General features: G+C 44.3%; 1 protein-coding gene across 1 annotated transcript in view; it reads right to left on the bottom strand.

The window, feature by feature from the left end:
- The window catches only part of MED12L (mediator complex subunit 12L), a 995,158-nt gene that overhangs the window by 133,329 nt on the left and 840,915 nt on the right, over nucleotides 1–20,914 (bottom strand). The window contains exon 34 of the mRNA XM_077290760.1: nucleotides 18,264–18,373. Coding sequence (XP_077146875.1) covers nucleotides 18,264–18,373 — 110 coding nt within the window. The remainder of the gene's footprint in view (nucleotides 1–18,263; nucleotides 18,374–20,914) is intronic.

Genomic DNA, 20,914 nt, shown 5'->3' on the forward strand with positions numbered 1-20,914 from the left:
CTTGGGTAACTGCCTCTGATGTTCATGCCTCGGATTTGGTTCATGCCTTTCATAGGGCTCATCCAGATCGTCCTGGTGGTTCTCGTGAGGGTTCGGTGCCCCCTCCTTAAGGGGGGGTACTGTTGTGAATCCGCTTTTGGGCTCCCCTGGTGGTTGCTGGTGGTACTGGTGACTTGTGTGTCTTTGCTGTCTCAGTTCACCTGCTCCCATCAGTGTTTGGGAGTTTCCTATTTAGCCTTGCTCTCCAGTCATTTCCTTGCCGGTCATCATTGTAACCAGAGCCTTCGGTTGCATGTTCCTGCTACTAGTCTGCTGATCAGCTAAGTGGACTTTGTCCTTTTGTTTTGTATCTTTTGTCCAGTTTGCAGTTTTGTTATTCTCTGTAGCTGGAAGCTCTTGTGGGCTGAAATTGCCACTCCTGTGTCATGAGTTGACACAGGAGTCTTAAAGTAATTTCAGGATGGTTTTTTGATAGGGTTTTCAGTTGACCGTGAAGTCCTCTTTTGTATCCTTCTGCTATCTAGTAAGTGGACCTCTCTTTGCTAAATCTACCTTCATACTGTGTATGTCTTTTCCTCTAAACTCACCGTCATTACATGTGGGGGGCTGCTATCATCTTTTGGGGTATTTCCCTAGAGGTAAGCCAGGTCTGTCCTTCCTCTACCAGGGGTAGTTAGTCCTCCGGCTGGCGCGTGGCATCTAGGGTTAATCAGGTATGCTCCCTGGCTATTATTAGTTGTGTGGTAGATTTAGCTCACGGTCAGCTCGAGATTCCATCACCCAGAGCTCGTCCGTTATCTTTGTGTTTTGATGTTTCCCTGCCATTGGGAATCATGACAGATACCTGTCTGAGATCTGACACCTACACGTCCCTAGGGTACCCCCTACCTATCTGCGGAGGTTAGCACCCTCTTGGACGCAATATGGCGCCCCCGCTCCTCGACGGCTGACCCTCAATGCCCTATGGATCCCTAGTAAACAATTGTTCGTGGACACCTCACACTTGCCCACACCTAGGGCCCAAACTTAACAAAACAGATGCCAGATGAGATTTTCACCAAAGTGCCACAATGGCAAGCAAACACACTGCCTCTCAAGGCTCAGTTGGATAACATATGGCACACCTAGCCGTCTGCTCTAAGCCTCCTTCACTGGCAATTACACCCTTATGTGTTCCTGCCCGGACTGCCCTGCCTGACAGCGGAGGTTGGCACCCTCTTGAACGCAAAGTGGCGCCCCCGCTCCTCGGCGGCTGTCCCTTGGATGCCCTAGACAAGTCCCTACAGACAATTGAACCTGCTAAAGGAAAGTGCCTATGGGGCTATACTAGTGGGCTACAATATAAGCATAAGGCAGTATCAACAAAAAAAAAATGCACAGTGAGTCAGACGCAGTATCCATGTGACATATATCGACTCTGTTTGTGAATTTATCACAAAAAACAAAGGAGATACAATACTCTCTATATACTAAAGGCACATAAATACAATATCAATATTAGCTTAGAGTGTATACATGGTGAAAAAATCAAAGAAATAAATAGTTAAAAATCTGGTGCACTTATCTGCGCCCAGATTTTGCCTCTACGCGTTTCCCCCCCATGATATGGTTCCTCAGGAGGCACATGGGAAAAAGAACCGTGTGTTACAACATCGGTGATATGCTGTGCCTGGTTGCAGGTGCAGGGATAACACTGATACAAACATGCTTATATAGCCCCCGCCCACACGGCGGTATTGAGGGAGTTAATTCATACATGTGGATTGCGGATTAATGCACTAATCATAGTGCAGATGTCTAGATAGTTACCCCCAATCCATATCTTCACACTACACATGGCGGCCGCCATTATTCCTATGCCATTATCGGCGTACCTGCACTGCGCATGCGCCGTTTTCAGACCCTAGAGGTCTGTTATGTTCTTTCAAACAGCGCAGGCGCTCAGAAAAAACTCCATTTTGTTGTGGATCCTATCCCCCTTTTGGTCATTGCGGCTTCCACTGGCACCGTTATCAAAACCCCCGCAAAGAATACAGATCGTACAATATGCCGTATATCAGGGGGGTGAGATTAGACATAGTGCATCAAGATTTTCCATACCGTCTCTAATGTGCACAAACACCTCCCAATCATGTTGCTACATAATAGTCATATATTAGATCTAATCCCTTTAGAGTATCAGCTCATATATAAACATAAATAACGGGGAGCGATGCCAACCATACAAGAACCCCCAATACGGGGTATTTCTGAATTTGCCAGCCTAAACGTGGACAACTTCACATGATATTTGGAAATATTTTAATGATCCTAGCTGTGCAACCCCATTAAATAAAGACCCATGCCCCACCTGCCGTAATCTTATCCTTAAGCCCATCACTGGCAAATAATTAGAGTCACAATCTTGAGTAACCACCTATTATTATGCACTGCGAACCATCTGTTAGGTCCACATAGCCTCTCTAATCATGTCAGGGAAACGGGGAAGCTTAAATCGATGTAAACAGTTCACACGAAGCAACTATAGGTTAATCGCTCATTAAGTCCCCTAGGGACAACTGACTCCATTCTGAATATCCACTGGGTCTCTTTTTGTAGGATGACCCTATCCCAATCACCCCTTCTCCCATTTTGCTTAACCACCTCCAGGACACAGAAGGAAAGTGCCCTATTCTCACCCTGGTGGAATTCCCAGATGTGGCGTGCTATGGGAGTGTCCCTGCAGTTCTTAAAGGGAACCTGTCACCACGTTTTTGGAAGATGGGATAAAAATAGCGTTAAATAGGGGCAGAGGTGGGCATTACATTAGTGTGTTTGTTATGCGTTTATTACCCACCTAAGTTGCCGAAATACCTTTGCAAAGTCTCCGTTTTCGCCTGTCAATCAGGCTGGTCTGGTCAAAAGGGCGTCTTGTCTTCCCCCAGATTTTGCGTAGTTTTCCGTTGGTGGCGTAGTGGTGTGCGCATGCCCAAAGTCCTGAATCCTCTGCCAGGGGATTTAAAAGAGCGCGCTGTTCGTTTTCATTGGTGATCGGTGGGCGCGGCCATCTTCCTTTGGCCGCGCGTGCGCAGAAGCGGCGCTCTGCTGGCCGCGGCTTCAGGAAAATGGCCGCCGCGATATCCATCTGCGCACGCGCGGCATCCCGCGGCCATTTTCCTGAAGCCGCGGCCAGCAGAGCGCCGCTTCTGCGCACGCGCGGCCAAAGGAAGATGGCCGCGCCCACCGATCACCAATGAAAACGAACAGCGCGCTCTTTTAAATCCCCTGGCAGAGGATTCAGGACTTTGGGCATGCGCACACCACTACGCCACCAACGGAAAACTACGCAAAATCTGGGGGAAGACAAGACGCCCTTTTGACCAGACCAGCCTGATTGACAGGCGAAAACGGAGACTTTGCAAAGGTATTTCGGCAACTTAGGTGGGTAATAAACGCATAACAAACACACTAATGTAATGCCCACCTCTGCCCCTATTTAACGCTATTTTTATCCCATCTTCCAAAAACGTGGTGACAGGTTCCCTTTAATGTCACCCAAGTGTTCCCCGATCCTCCTCCTCAGCTCTCTCTTGGTCTTCCCTATGTAATTTTTCGGACATCCACACGTAGCCATGTAGACCACACCCGTGGTCCTACAATTAGAGAAATCCCTGCAAAAAAATTGTTTACCATTGGAAGCACTGGCAAAGTTCCTGCAGGGAGTTATAAAGTCACAGAACGAGCAATTTCCACACCTGAACGTGCCATTTACCCATCTGTCAAGCTAAGTTCCCACTTGCTTTTCTCTTTTATAATGGCTGTGTACGAGCCGATCTTTCAGAGAGCGTCCTTTACGGAAGGTGATCTGGGGTCTACTTGGGATGACATCTGTCAGGGTTTCATCCATCTGTAGAATGCTCCAATGTCTCTTGAGGATATTGAACACCCGATTAGTTTGGTTATCATAGGTCCCAATAATCCTCAGAGCATTCTCAGTTTCTATTTCTCTGTTGGTATTCAAGAGGGACCGTCTATCCCTCCCCATAGCAAGAGGAAGATGGCAGAAACCAAAAAATCAGAAAAACAGATATCAAGGTGTCAGGGATCAGGATCTAGGTTATGGTGGTCCAACAAATGGAGCTGGTGGCTTCGGGGTACCCCAAAGATCCCTGGCGCAAATGGCACCGTCTTCGTCCTCATCTTCCTCTATGCCCTCCTCCTCTTTTTTAGAACAGAGACCCCTTGGGGGGTACGATCTGAGGAAACGAGTGTAAAAATCGGTTATGATGATAATCAAATCCTGAATCTCAGTAGTCATGCCCTGTCACCTGGTGAGATGAGTGTACTTAAAAAGGGACTAACATTTGTCCCAACAACATTGTTTAACACTTTTTCATGGGTGAAAGATCTAAACTTGTACTGTCGTAAGTTAAAATGGAAAAAAAAAATTTGTTTGCATAATAAACAACAATGTTTAGAACTCGGCATATCCGAAGAGGATCTGGAAGGAGTTAATATCCTGACGGGTCTTTTGGAGGATAATGAGAGGGAGGAGGGTTTAGGTCCACATACTAACCTTAAGTTAAAGAGCAATAAGATGCCCCCTCCTGGTGATTATGCTAACATTGACATGTTCTTAAAGGTGGTCGAGGATGACCTTAAAAGAGTTTGCCGAAAAAATGGTAATTCACCGCCAAATTTGAGTAGCGAAGAATGGGAGGCTTTGGAGACACTTGAGAAAAATGATCAAATTATTGTAAAGCCATCCGATAAGGGCGGCAATTTGGTCATCCTCGACCACCGAACGTATGTAGGGATGTGTAATTTGATCCTTGATGATAAGGAGACGTATGGCAGACTTGCAAGTGACCCTACTGATAAGTACACCATGTTGCTGGTTTCTATCTTAGATGCAGGCCTGAGTGACAGGTTAATTTCTCATAATGAACACAAGTTCTTGGTTCCCCGTACTCCCACGATCCCTACCTTTTACGCCCTCCCTAAAGTCCACAAAGGTCTCTCGCCCCTAAGAGGACGCCCCATAGTCTCGGGGGTTGGCTCATTGAGTCAAAATGTTGGCATTTATGTAGATAATATCCTACGTCCGTTTGTAACATCTTTACCCTCCTATGTGCGGGACACGTCAGATTTACTCCAAAAGATAGATGGCATTGTGGTGGAACAGGGCACCATCTTGGGCTCGATTGATGTAGAGGCCCTATATAGCAGCATTCCACACACAGAGGGCCTTAGATCATTAGAGTATTACTTGAAAACAAGGGCCATCTATTTTGAAGAACACAATAAGTTTGTGGTGGAGTTGATGAAATTTGTTCTAACCCACAATTATTTTCTTTTTGACGGGAAGTACTTCCACCAGCTCAGGGGGACTGCGATGGGTTGTTCTTGTGCACCCTCGTATGCAAATCTCCTCCTGGGCTGGTGGGAGGAAACCGTGGTGTTCCCCGAAATTGAGGGATGGTGGAACAATAAAATATCGGCATGGTACCGATATATAGACGACGTCCTGGTCATATGGAGTGGTACACAAACAGAATTTAATAGTTTTGTACAGGAGTTGAATAATAACAGGGTTGGCTTAAGATTCACCTCAGAGAGTGATACATGTGAACTGGCCTTCCTTGATGTAAAAATCACTATTGGTGCCAATGGCACCCTGGATACAAGACTGTTTCGTAAGCCAACTGCTACTAATGCCCTGCTTCGTTGGGAGAGCCATCACCCGGTTCCCCTGAAGAGGGGCATCCCTCGGGGTCAGTACCTCAGGGCTCGGAGGAATTGCTCCAGTCCCGCCACCTTCAGGGCACAGGCCTACGATCTAAGGGAGAGATTCTGAGATCGAGGCTATCCAGATGAGGTCCTGGATCCAGCCTTTAGGAATGCTATGGGGAGGGATAGACGGTCCCTCTTGAATACCAACAGAGAAATAGAAACTGGGAATGCTCTGAGGATTATTGGGACCTATGATAACCAAACTAATCGGGTGTTCAATATCCTCAAGAGACATTGGAGCATTCTACAGATGGATGAAACCCTGACAGATGTCATCCCAAGTAGACCCCAGATCACCTTCCGTAAAGGACGCTCTCTGAAAGATCGGCTCGTACACAGCCATTATAAAAGAGAAAAGCAAGTGGGAACTTGGCTTGATAGACGGGTAAATGGCACGTTCAGGTGTGGAAATTGCTTGTTCTGTGACTTTATAACTCCCTGCAGGAACTTTGCCAGTGCTTCCAATGGTAAACAATTTTTTTGCAGGGATTTCTCTAATTGTAGGACCACGGGTGTGGTCTACATGGCTACGTGTGGATGTCCGAAAAATTACATAGGGAAGACCAAGAGAGAGCTGAGGAGGAGGATCGGGGAACACTTGGGTGACATTAAGAACTGCAGGGACACTCCCATAGCTCGCCACATCTGGGAATTCCACCAGGGTGAGAATAGGGCACTTTCCTTCTGTGTCCTGGAGGTGGTTAAGCAAAATGGGAAAAGGGGTGATTGGGATAGGGTCATCCTACAAAAAGAGACCCAGTGGATATTCAGAATGGAGTCAGTTGTCCCTAGGGGACTTAATGAGCGATTAACCTATAGTTGCTTCGTGTGAACTGTTTACATCGATTTAAGCTTCCCCGTTTCCCTGACATGATTAGAGAGGCTATGTGGACCTAACAGATGGTTCGCAGTGCATAATAATAGGTGGTTACTCAAGATTGTGACTCTAATTATTTGCCAGTGATGGGCTTAAGGATAAGATTACGGCAGGTGGGGGATGGGTCTTTATTTAATGGGGTTGCACAGCTAGGATCATTAAAATATTTCCAAATATCATGTGAAGTTGTCCACGTTTAGGCTGGCAAATTCAGAAATACCCCGTATTGGTAGTTCTTGTATGGTTGGCATCGCTCCCTGTTATTTATGTTTATATATGAGCTGATACTCTAAAGGGATTAGATCTAATATATGACTATTATGTAGCAACATGATTGGGAGGTGTTTGTGCACATTAGAGACTGTATGGAAAATCTTGATGCACTATGTCTAATCTCACCCCCCTGATATACGGCATATTGTACGATCTGTATTCTTTGCGGGGGTTTTGATAACGGTGCCAGTGGAAGCCGCAATGACCAAAAGGGGGATAGGATCCACAACAAAATGGAGTTTTTTCTGAGCGCCTGCGCTGTTTGAAAGAACATAACAGACCTCTAGGGTCTGAAAACGGCGCATGCGCAGTGCAGGTACGCCGATAATGGCATAGGAATAATGGCGGCCGCCATGTGTAGTGTGAAGATACGGATTGGGGGTAACTATCTAGACATCTGCACTATGATTAGTGCATTAATCCGCAATCCACAGGTATGAATTAACTCCCTCAATACCGCCGTGTGGGCGGGGGCTATATAAGCATGTTTGTATCAGTGTTATCCCTGCACCTGCAACCAGGCACAGCATATCACCGATGTTGTAGCACACGGTTCTTTTTCCCATGTGCCTCCTGAGGAACCATATCATGGGGGGGAAACGCGTAGAGGCAGATCTGGGCGCAGATAAGTGCACCAGATTTTTAACTATTTATTTCTTTGATTTTTTCACCATGTATACACTCTAAGCTAATATTGATATTGTATTTATGTGCCTTTAGTATATAGAGAGTATTGTATCTCCTTTGTTTTTTGTGATAAATTCACAAACAGAGTTGATATATGGCACATGGATACTGTGTCTGACTCACTGTGCATTTTTTTTTTTGTTGATACTGCCTTATGCTTATATTGTAGCCCACTAGTATAGCCCCATAGGCACTTTCCTTTAGCAGGTTCAATTGTCTGTAGGGACTTGTCTAGGGCATCCAAGGGACAGCCGCCGATGAGCAGGGGCGCCACTTTGCGTTCAAGGGGGTGCCAACCTCCGCTGTCAGGCAGGGCAGTCCGGGCAGGGACACATAAGGGTGTAATAGCCAGTGAAGGAGGCTTAGAGCAGACGGCTAGGTGTGCCATATGTTATCCAACTGAGCCTTGAGAGGCAGTGTGTTTGCTTGCCATTGTGGCACTTTGGTGAAAATCTCATCTGGCATCTGTTTTGTTAAGTTTGGGCCCTAGGTGTGGGCAAGTGTGAGGTGTCCACGAACAATTGTTTACTAGGGATCCATAGGGCATTCAGGGTCAGCCGTCGAGGAGCGGGGGCGCCATATTGCGTCCAAGAGGGTGCCAACCTCCGCAGATAGGTAGGGGGTACCCTAGGGACGTGTAGGTGTCAGATCTCAGACAGGTATCCCACTTCTCTCTGCCCACGTACATGCAGGCCAGTTAGTTAACCCTGTCTCATATAGAAGGGTTTTTTAAGGGGTTGTGTTGGTTTGTTTATCCTAGTTTTGAAATAAAGATATTGTTTAAATTAGTTCTTGTTTAGTTTGCCCTATAGCCACTGGCAAGTGGCCCCTGGAGCAGTGGGGGCCCTAGCAGGTGTCAGTGCCTGGGCCCACCGGAGAATCCTCCGGTTCTCCGGTGGGGGAGTCCGAGCCTGGTTGTAAGTCTTTAACTGGTTTACTTGTGGGTGACAGGCCACAGTCCAGGGCACCGGCAACAGGTGAGTTAGGAGTCCAGGCAGTCCAGAGACAAGCGGAATCCCCTTGGCAGGTCAGGTAAAAGCCTTCCACTCTGCGCTTGCTGTAACTGAGGTCCTTGCTGCCACTAATTGTTCCCAGCAAAGTCCTAATTCATTCCCCTGTCCTGGGACAGGTATCTGTATGGTAGGCAGCTTGAGCCGTGCTTACTGGGATCTTTTCACGGAGACTCCAGGCTCCAAGGTGCTCCTGTACCACAGGTTAATGTGGGCAGACCATGTAATCTTCTGCCCTCCGGTTCTGCTCTGTGTCTTAGTACTCCACAAAAACCTTGTGTTCCCGGTACACGGATCCTGCGCTCTAACTCCGTGGAGGCCTTCCTAGTCGACTCCTGGAGTCCTGTATCTCCACTCTGCTTTGTTCCTGTCTGTCCTCAGACACAAACTCTCTCTACAGACTAACCTAGCTCCTCCTCCAAACCAGAATCTTTATCCAGGGAAGCTGCCCTAAAACAGGGTTTTGAGCTCCCCCTCCTGGCCTGGATTTGGAAGGTGTTGTGTGTGTGCCAAAGGGACCTCACTTGTCTCCAGACATAGTACTACCCTCCCCGAGAGGAAGACAGCACTACTGTGGAACCCGAACTCCTGGGGTGCCACAGAAGCATGTAGGCAAAGGTTGCATTCTTGGGTATTTTTTGTTTTCTTTCAGATTTAAAAAATATCCCTATGTTTCCTGCTACTCTGGTCCTTAATGGTCCACCATAATTAATATGATTATTGCAGCCACACCAGTCACAATTGTGATGTTTGTATATAACGGCAGAGGTCAGTGATTGGCTGTAGAGGTCATACATGATGTGGTGATAGATAGGACATCATCACTGCATGGCTGGTGATGACTAAAGATGGGTGTACCAGTGCATCTGTTGCTATTTGGTGTTTGCTAGTTTCCCTAGATATGGGGCCTGTTTGTGTTCCCTCTGTAGGTTTTGTTGAGGACCACTAACACTATGTGTTAAGGTATTCCTTCTGGGTTAAGTTCATACACCTTATTATGGAAGTGTTGGAGCTTCTCCTTGATCTCTGGTCTGTTGATGGCATCTTTATATTTTGAGGCTGACATAATGGGCCATTTGAAGGATGGAGACACACTAAAGAGGTCAGACTGCTGCAGACTTCGCGAGGGCGATATGTTTGTGAATTTGATGTATATGAGCAGTTGGTTGTGGTCTGACAGATGTGTTTGTAGGGTGACTATAAAAGGTACCAATGTTTGTAGTGTCCATATCTGGGATGACATATTCAATCACGCTGCTGCCCACGTGGGAGTTTAATGTGTTTCTTCTCAATGACTCTCCCTTGGTGCAGCCATTTAGAATAAGAAGTCTGAGGCTTTGACATAGGTTCCACAGTGTTCTGCCACTTTTATTGACTGTGCCGTCATAGTTGTTACTCTTTGTGTGTACTGGGTTGTCACAGTCAGTATCTGCTCCGAATATATAGACTATATATTCCATCAGTGGTCAGATAGTCTCTTTCCCTTCCCATTCTTGCATTGAGGTAACCGATGAGAACATTGTTAAGAGTCTGTAAATAGGCAAATTCATTCTGTAGGGTCTCAAAGCTGTCTGGGTTGAAGTATGGATGCTCTCGAGGAGCTAAGTATGCTGCACAAAGGTAGTTGTCAGCCCGAGAGGTGAGGACGGAGCAGCTTATTCTTACCCAGATGTGGCTGTCTCCTCTCTTCACTGCTCTGATATCTTCATGATGCTCCGCTATGTACCAGACTAATATTCCTCCTGAGCTCTGGCCCGGTTTAGTGCTTTTGTTTTTCAGGGCCGGGATAGCGCTTCCTGTATCCAATGGGTTCAAGGGATTCATTATCTGTTTTAGTCCATGCTTACAGAAGAATCTGTATATCAATGTTTTTATGTTTTTCAATCATTGTTTGAAGTCTGGGTCATCTACCTTACATCAAAATGTGTTCAGATCCTGGATGTTCCAGCTACTGATAATTAGAGGTGACATTGTGTGACAATATACCTTGTAATGCCATGCATAGGACAACTTGGTTTTGCTGACTATGTTATAGGCAATTGGTCCATTCGCATGAGTGTTTTGAACTGAGAAATGAGCATTGTCACTGCCCTGCTATACTCTGTGTGGGGCAGGTGGTGTCTTTCCTGGTTTGTGTCTCTCATGGCCTAATTTTGGGTTCAGGTAGCAGTCTCCAGTTTGCTGAGCATATACAATTTTAGGTTTATTTGTTGGCGGTGCTCTTTCTACAGGTTTTTGGCTTGTGTAGGTTTCATTTCTCAGGACTCTGTTGAGCACTATGTATTTGAGTTCTTTGTCAAATAGGCTGACACCTTGGTTGCTGAGATATTTATCATCATACAGGTCAGGAGGTTTATGATGGGAAGTTGTGCCAGTGTGATTGATGTCTGCCGTCGAGGTGATCTTGGCTGCTAGCTCTCTGTTGATGTCTTGGGTGATGTGTTTGGGGACATCTTTTCATTTAGATCAGAAATGACAAGATGATCTTACAGCCAAGGAACTTATGTCATGTGGTCTTTGCTAGCTGGCACTATTGTCCTGCTACTTGTTTGGCGCTGGTCCTGCAGGTTATTGGTGCCTGTATGTATGATGATGTGGTTTGGGTTAGTGAAATATAGATTATTGACTACAGCTGGTGCTTGTTCTATAGTTCTATAGTTGAGCAGCAGATTCTGGAAACCCTTTTTTCTGGGAAGAGTTGTGTTGTGTTGAGGTATTTTCCACTGGAGTCTATAATCAGCACTGTATCAGGATGACGTTCTGATTGGCTGCTTCCAAGTGGTTTTTGTTTGTTTGTCTTTTGCTTGCTGCTCTGTCGTGTTGTAGTGGCCTGCTGTTGTCCTAGACTAGGGGTTTTTATGATGTTTGGCTCTGGCCCTGTATTTCTGCTTTGCTCTCAATATTTACATGGTTATTTAAATTAGTGGTGTTGTGGCGGTTGGCTCTCATTTTGACTGCACCTCTCTTCTTCCCTGGGTCCCCCTCCTGAGTTAGGGGTGGTGTCTGTTTTTCTAGCTTTGCCATCTCTCTTTTTAGTTTAGCAATTTCTTGCTGCAGCTCTTGTAGTTCATGTCTGATTTCCTGCAAGGCTGAGTCCGGGACACACTTCAGTCTGGTTGTCTCTGCATGCATGTGGTCATTTGTCTTTCTTTGGAGAGGCTCCTTAAAAAGTATGATATCCCTTTTCAGTTGTGACAGGCAGTCTCTGAGTGTTTCCAGTGAGGGGAGTGCATGTAGGGTTTTAGGCAGCAATGGGATCTCTGGTGGTCCTCTTTGTAGAGGTAGACCCTATGCTGTTCCTACATGCTTCCGTACTTCTTAATATGTTTGAGTCTTGACCTTAATATGAGGAAAAATTTCCTCAAATGCCTGAAGGTTGTCCTCATTGCTCTGTATGACTATTGTGTCAGAGTTGTATAGATTAATGGTGATAATGACGTCATCATTTTGTGGGTCATTTACTCTGATTTGTCAGCCCCTGCTGATGCAACATTTTAAAATGTTTTCATAGTGTTTGCACAGGGCTATGTGCCAGGTGGAGAGCTGCTCGCTATAGAAGAGGACATTTGTATTTTTTTTATCTTCCTCCTTAACCCCTTCGCGCCATGCGCCGTACTAGTACTGCGCTGCAGGCACTGCAATTGTGCCAGCCGCAGTACTAGTACGGCGCACCGATCACCGCAGTCTCGTGCTGAGCGCCGCGGTGATCGGGTGCGGGTGTCAGCTGTATATGACAGCTGACACCCCGCAGCAATGCCCACGATCGGCGCTAGCGCTGATCGCGGGCATTTAACCCCTCTGATGCCGCTGTCAGTAGTGACAGCGGCACAGAGTGGGATCCCACAGGGGCGGGGGCTCACTGTGCTGTCCCACCAGAGTGACGCGATGCGATCGCGTTGCTCCGGTGATCCGGAAGGAGTCCCCGGATCCAAGATGGCCGCAGGACTCCTTCTGGGTCATGAAGTGACGTGGCTAGCCGGCGCCTGCTGAGAGCAGGTGCCTGAAAGCCTCCTGCACTGACTGTCAGATCACTGATCTGACACAGTGCTATGCACAGTGTCAGATCAGCAATCTGATCTAATATAGTGATGTCCCACCCTGGGACAATGGTAGAAAGTAAAAAAAAAAAATCCCCAAGTAAAGAAAAATTTTTTTTTCCAATAAATCCATTTATTTATGTAAATTAAAAAAAAACAATAAAAGTACACATATTTGGTATTGCCGCATCCGTAACGACTCGCTCTATAAAACTATCCCACTAGTTAACCCCTTCAGTAAACACCGCAAAAAAAAAAAAAACATGGCAAAAAACAACACTTTATTATCCTACAGGCGAACAAAAAGTTGAATAACACGTGATCAAAAAGACGGATATAAATAAGCATGGTACCGCTGAAAACGTCATCCTGTCCCGCAAAAAGAAAGCCACCACACAGCATCATCAGCAGAAAAATAAAAAAGTTATAGCTCTCAGAATAAAGCAATGCAAAAACTATTATTTTTTATATAAAATAGTTTTTGTTGAGTAAAAGCGCCAAAACATAAAAAAATTATATAAATGAGCTATCGCTGTAATCGTACTGACCTGAAGAACAAAGCTGCTTTATCAATTTTACCACACGTGGAACGGTATAAACGCCCCACCCTAAAAGAATTTCAGGAATTGATGGTTTTTGTTCATTCCGCCTCCCAAAAATCAGAATAAAAAGAGATCAAAAATGTCATATACCCGAAAATGGTACCAATAAAAACATCAACTTGTCCCGCAAAAAACAAGACCTCACATAACTCTGTGGGCCAAAATATGGATAAATTATATCTCTCAAAATGTGCTGATACAAAAAATATTTTTTGCAATAAAAAGCGTCTTTTAGTGTGTGACGGCTGCCAATCATAAAAATCCGCCAAAAAAAACGCTATAAAAGTAAATCAAATCCCCCTTCATCACCCCCTTAGTTAAGGAAAATAATAAAATTTTAAAAAATGTATTTATTTCCATTTTCCCATTAGGGTTAGGGTTAGGGCTAGGGTTAGAGCTAGGGTTAGGGCTAGGGTTAGGGTTAGGGTTGGGGTTAGGGTTTCAGTTATAATTGGGGGGTTTTCACAGTTTAGGCACATCACGGGCTCCCCAAACGCGACATGTAATCCGATCTCAATTCCAGCCAATTCTGCATTGAAAAACTAAAACAGTGCTCCTTCCCTTCCGAGTTCTCCTGTGCGCCCAAACAGTGGTTCCCCCCACATATGGGGTATCAGCGTTCTCAGGACAAATTGGACAACAACTTTTGGGGTCCAATTTGTCCTGTTACCCTTGGGAAAATAGAAATTTGGGGGCTAAAATATAATTTTCGTGGAAAAAAAAATATTTTTTATTTTCATGGCTCTGCGTTATAAACTGTAGTGAAACACTTGTTAGTTCAAAGTTCTCACAACACATCCACTAGATAAGTTCCTTGGGGGGTCTAGTTTCCAATATGCGATCACTTATGGGGGGTTTCTACTGTTTGGGTACATCAGGTGCTCTGCAAATGCAACGTGACGCCTGCAGATCAATCCATCTAAGTCTGCATTCCAAACGGCGCTCCTTCCCTTCCAAGCTCTGCCATGCTCTCAAACATTGGTTTATCCCCATATATGGAGTATCAGCCTACTCAGGACAAATTGCACAGCAACGTTTGGGGTCCAATTTATCCTGTTACCCTTGGGAAAATAAAAAATTTGAGGTGAAAAGATCATTTTTTGTGAAAAAAAATATGAATTTTTTTTTACGGCTCTACATTATAAACTTCTGTGAAGCACTTGGAGGTTCAAAGTGCTCACCACACATCTAGATTAGTTCCTTAGAGGGTCTACTTTCCAAAATGGTGTCACTTGTGGGGGTTTTCCACTGTTTAGGCACATCAGGGGCTCTCCAAACGCGACATGGTGTCCGATCTCAATTCCAGCAAATTTTGCATTGAAAAGTCAAATGGCGCTCCTTCCCTTCCGAGCTCTGCCATGTGCCCAAACAATGGTTTACCCTAACATACGGTGTATCGGCGTACTCAGGACAATGACTTTTGTGGTCCAATTTCTCCTGTTACCCTTGGTAAAATAAAACAAATTGGATCTAAAGTAAACATTTTGTGAAAAAAGTTAAATGTTCAATTTTTTTTTTAAACATTCCAAAAATTCCTGTGAAGCACCTGAAGGGTTAATAAACTTTTTGAATGTGGTTTTCAGTACCTTGAGGGGTGCAGTTTTTAGAATGGTGTCACTTTTGGGCATTTTCTGTCATATAGACCCCTCAAAGTCACTTTAAGTGTGAGGTGGTCCCTAAAAAAAATGTTTTTGCAAATTTTGTTGCAAAAATTAGAATTAATTAAAAAATTATATTTCCAAAATTGTGGTGATGTAAAGCAGACATGTGGGAAATGTTGTTTATTAACTATATTATGTGATATATCTCTCTAATTTAAGGGCATAAAAACTAAAAGTTTGAAAATAGCAAAATTTTCACAATTTTCGACAAATTTCCATTTTTTTCACAAATAAATGCAAGTCATATCGAAGAAGTTTTACCACTATCATAAAGTACAATATGTCACGAGAAAACTAACTCAGAATCACCAGGATCCGTTGAAGCGTTTCAGAGTTATGACCTCATAAAGTGACAGTGGTCAGAATTGTAAAAATTGGCCCGGTCACTTAGGTGAAAACAGGCTTCGGGGTGAAGGGGTTAAGGGTAAAGTCAGCACAGGAGCTTTCTGTTTTTTGTCTGATGGTGGATTGTTTTATTGCCATTCTTGCACCCATGCTCTTGTGATCTCTGAGATATGTTTTACCCATGATGGCTGAGCCTCTGCTGTCTGTTGTGGTTATAGTACTGATCTCTATACTGGGCTCAGTTACAGGTCTGGGATTCTCGGTGTCTAAAATGTGGATTCATAGAATCATAGAATGTTTGAGTTTGGAAAGGACCTCCAGGGTCATCATGTCCAGCTCCTGCTAAATGCAGGATCCCCTTAACCATCTCAGACAGATGTCTCTCTATCCTCTGTTTGAAGACTTCCATTGAAGAAGAACTCGCCACTAGACATGAGCAAATATGTTCAGCTCCCTCCTAATTCGGCAAGCTATAGCGCTTACCAAAGAAGCTGCAGCGGGAACCCGAATACCTGTGTGACAATCACAACACGTGCATGGAGAGCCTGTGCATTTTGACTGTCACACAGCCGTGACACATGCAGCTGAAACTCCGGACACCTGATTATCTGAAGCACTCCAGGTATCCGGGTTCCCTCTGCAGCTTCTTCGGTAAGTGCTATAGCTTGCCAAATAAGGAGGGAGCGAAACATATTCACTCATGTTTACTCACCACCTCTCATGGCAGCCTGTTCCACTCATTGATCACCCTCAGTGTCCAAAAGTTTTTCTAATATCTAATTTGTATCTTCTTGCTTTCAGTTTCATTCCATTGCTTCTCGTGTTTACATTTGCAAATGAGAATAAGGATGATCCCTCTTCACTTTCCATGTTTTCTATTGGGCTTGGTGTCTAGAGGGATTTTATTATGTTTGGAGATGCAGAGAGATGTAAGGAGATGTCCTTACTAGGGTTGAGCGACTTTTATTTTTATAGGATCAGGTCGGGTGTCACGAAAACCGACTTTCTCAAAAGTCGGGTCGAGTGAAATCGTCCGATCCTATAAAAAAGTCGGGGTCGGCCGAAACACGAAACCCAATGCAGTGCAATGGGATACTATGGTTCCCAGGGTCTGAAGGAGAGGAAACTCTCCTTCAGGTCCTGGGATCCATATTAATGTGTAAAATAAAGAATCAAAATAAAAAATATTGATATACTCACCCTCGGACGCGCCCTGGTACTAACCGGCAGCCTTCCTTCCTAAGAATGAGCCCGTGAATGACCTGCGGTGACGTCGCGGCTTGTGATTGGTCGCGTGAGCGGTCACATGGGCGGTCACGCGACCAATCACAAGCCGCGACGTCACCGCAGGTCATTCACGCGCTCATTCTTAGGAAGGAAGGCTGCCGGAAAGAAGCAGGGCGTGTCCGAGGGTGAGTATATTCCTATTAGGTATATACTCACCCTCGAACGCGCCCTGCTTCTTTCCGGCAGCCTTCCTTCCTAAGAATGAGCGCGTGAAGGACCTTAGATGACGTCGCGGCTTGTGATTGGTCACGTGACCGCCCATGTGACCGCTCACACGACCAATCACAAGCCGCGACGTCACCGCAGGTCATTCACGCGCTCATTCTTAGGAAGGAAGGCTGCCGGTAAGTACCAGGGCGAGTCCGAGGGTGAGTATATCAATATTTTTTATTTTGATTCTTTATTTTACACTTAAATATGGATTCCGATACCGATTCCCGATATCGCAAACATATCGGAACTCGGTATCGGAATTCCGATACCAGATTCAGAAGATCGCCGACCTCATGGCCGACCCCACACAGGGGTCGGGTCGGGTTTCATGAAACCCGACTTTGCCAAAAGTCGGCGACTTCTGAAAATGGCCGACCCGTTTCGCTCAACCCTAGTCCTTACCTCTTGATGCTCTGGGGTCTGTCAGACTTGATATTATCTGCCATCTGCAGCCTGTGCTGTGCTGTGGATATACTTCTCGCTTGTCATCTAAAATTCCTCTTTTATCCTGGTTATCTCTCTCTAACTCTCTCTCTCTCCATGGCTGGCACCCATAAAAAAGTGGCTGCCACAAGAAAATGAACTTTATTCCCTCCAGCAGCCTCTGACATTCATTAATAGAGCTGCTCCAGTCATCGCACAGTACACAGTGAATGCTGGAAGTTAGCAGGCCCTGGCACATTGACTGACAGCCATTGCTACTCTGATATGCTGCAGAAATGGATGTCAGTCAAAATACCAGGGCATGCTTATGCTGCCACTCTCTATATACTGAGCAGTGACTGTGGCTGCACTAGTATACCTGTATGCCTAAAAGTCGGAGGCTTTCAGTGTGAGGGCCGCACAGCATTAGAACGCTATTAACTTGCAGTTTATCCCCATATATGCAGTTTAATATAACTTTTGGGACATGATAGGTTACCTTTAAACCTGATGAGGCTGGTGTGCTCAGTTTGAAAATCCTTGTCAACCCACCCAGCCTATCTGACAGCTGAAGCTTGTGATGAGCATTGTGAGATCTTCGCAGCAGCAGGGAGGAGGGGCACTGCAAAGCTGTCATCTTACGGGAATTCTGGCACATTTAGTTTAGCCCTTTATTTGTATTATTTATTTACTGATTTATTTTTGCATGGGACATATTAATATCATTTATATGAAAACCTCACACTCCAAATGTGGACATTTGGGCTGTGCAAAACCCATAAAAAATGTAATGGTATTTCCAACTGAAGAATCCATTATAATTATCAATTTATGTATTTAATTATTTATTTCTTTACTTTAATTCAACTTTGTTAGGAAGATATTCAGAGATACAAAAAGTAAATGACAATTTACATCCAAATTTTCAAAGAAAAAGAAAATACCATATGATAGCAAAAAGATAAGAACAGCATTGTTCAATCAATGAAAAGAGAAAATGCAGAAAAGAAATAACAAAAACATAAAAAATCTAAGTATAAACAATTTGTGGATAAAGATAACTGCCCAGAACTTACTTGTTTGTTTGTATGTCAACTGATCCTGAAGTAATAATCTGAAGAAGCAACACAGCCCAATCTGCAGTCCATTGTGTGCTTCTCTGCACTGTGTCAAACATGCCCCCAACCTTTGGCCAAGAAAAGCAGAATATATTGTAAATGAGGACCAGATGCATGATTTTATTAACATGATACAAGTATCCTTGATATCCAGAGTGTTCCTGAAGTCTCATACAGCATTTGATAATAAAATGGTATTTATTTTTCTAATCTTTCTTGTAATCTCCTTTATATTACATACAGCTGTATGTTACTTAGATTTCCATACAGGGGCTCATTTACTTATTATGGATTCTCTAGAGTCAGTGAGAAGTGGTGCTTCCTGTGTCTGCATTTAGTTGTGTATTATGAATATCCCAATAATCGTACTGCCCTAGGGCCTGGACAAGAAGGGGCCCTATACATATAATACATATTTTAAAGATCCATCTGGGGACCATAAGCAGAAGCAAGACTAATCTGGCCCTGCCACCGGCTGGTTTCTTCCTGCACCTTTCCGCTTGATTGGCAGGTCTCTCCTTTTGTACACATATGAGGGTGACACATCAGTCAACTAGATCAGTGGCAGTTTTATGAGAAGGAAAAAATGATAATCAGTTCATCTTCCAGGGAGGACAATTCAGTGTGAAAACTGCTTGAATCCTGGTAGACCTTGTTTAGTCAAGGTGTGCTGAACGGAATGTAGGAGGAACACCAGGCTGGTATCACGGTCAAAAATGGAAGAAGGGTCCATGACTATTGAGCTCCGGCACCAATGGCAGAATATTAAAACATAACTTTTACTGTGAAAATAAAAACATGGTGTGAAAAAGCAAATAGATAAAAAAAATTAAGGATCACCGTTATAAATTAGGCCATGTTCATATGTTACGTATTTGGTCAATATTTTACATCAGTATTTCTAAGCCAATCCCAAGAAGGGGTGAAAAATGCAAAAGTGGTGCACGTGTTTCTATTATGCTTACAAATACAGATGTAAAATACTGCCCAAATACTGAATGGGTGAACGCGGCATAACGGTTGCTAACTCGAAATGTGCAAGCTTATGGATCTTTTTTATCTTTTTGCTTTGTCTCACATTTTTAATTGCACAGTAACAATTATGTTTTAACATTTTCCCATCGGTGCTGGAGCCTAGTCCTTAGGAACCCTTCCTCCAGTGATGGGAGAAGCCAGCTAGAGATGGTGCTGGACTAGTCACATATGTGTCTATGGTCCCTGGTTAGATCTTCAAATTATGTCTTTTTGAAAAGCTACCACATTTCAAAGGAAATCATACCTGGCTAGAATCTTGTATCCAGGTTCTGATTTATGGTACCCATTGTTTTGTCAATGAATAAGGGTCCCATTAAATCCCTCTATCCTCCCTTCAGTGAAATACAGTCAAACATTTGGTTCAGTATTTAAAAAATTATAACGAGGAATAGTACCAATAATAAAAATTAAGCACAAGATGGGGGCAGTAAACGGTCATGCTGAACAACTGCAGTTGCCACCTATTCAAAGAAACTAAGAAAGGGTGACAATTTGTGGATCAGTGCCCACCCCTCACATGTACACAATCCCAAAGATAGGGCTCTGTAGTACCCTTTGGAATAGAGCTATGGCACAGCCTTGGCTATCTCTGGTAGACCCATAGAGAGTGAAAAGAGAGGTGGCAATCATGCACATGTTACTGAAAACAAGTAGCAAGAGGCTATCAAATTGGGGAGGGATATATAGGAAGTACAGTGCCTTGCGAAAGTATTCGGCCCCCTTGAACTTTTCAACCTTTTCCCACATATCATGCTTCAAACATAAAGATACCAAATGTAAATTTTTGGTGAAGAATCAACAAGTGGAACATAATAGTGAAGTTGAATGAAATTTATTGGCGCAATATTATTCGGCCCCTTTAACTTAATACTTTGTTGCGCCACCTTTTGCTGCGATTACAGCTGCAGGTCGCTTGGGATATGTCTCTATCAGTTTTGTACATTGAGAGACTGAAATTCTTGCCATTCTTCCTTGGCAAACAGCTCGAGCTCAGTGAGGTTTGAAGGAGATCATTTCTGAATAGCAGCTTTCAGCTCTTTCCACAGATTCTCGATTGCATTGAGGTCTGGACTTTGACTTGGCCATTCTAACACCTGGATACGTTTATTTGGGAACCATTCCATTGTAGGTTTTGCTTTATGTTTGGGATCATTGTCTTGTTGGAAGACAAATCTCTGTCCCAGTCCCAGGTCTTTTGCAGACTCCAACAGGTTTTCTTTAAGAATGCTTTAAGAATGGTCCTGTATTTGGCTCCATCCATCTTCCCATCAATTTTAACCATCTTCCCTGTCCCTGCTGAAGAAAAGCAGGCCCAAACCATGATGCCGCCACCACCATGTTTGACAGTGGGGATGGTGTGTTCAGGGTGATGAGCTGTGCTGTCTTTATGCCAAACATATCGTTTGGCATTGTTGCCAAAAAGTTCGATTTTGGTTTCATCTGACCAGAGCACCTTCTTCCACATGCTTGTGTCTCCCAGGTGGCTTGTTGCAAACTTTAAACAACACTTTTTATGGATATCTTTGAGAAATGGCTTTCTTCTTGCCACTCTTCCATAAAGGCCAGATTTGTGC

The sequence above is a fragment of the Ranitomeya variabilis genome, chromosome 2 (assembly GCF_051348905.1).
Source record: "Ranitomeya variabilis isolate aRanVar5 chromosome 2, aRanVar5.hap1, whole genome shotgun sequence".
Classification (NCBI taxonomy): Eukaryota; Metazoa; Chordata; class Amphibia; order Anura; family Dendrobatidae; genus Ranitomeya; species Ranitomeya variabilis.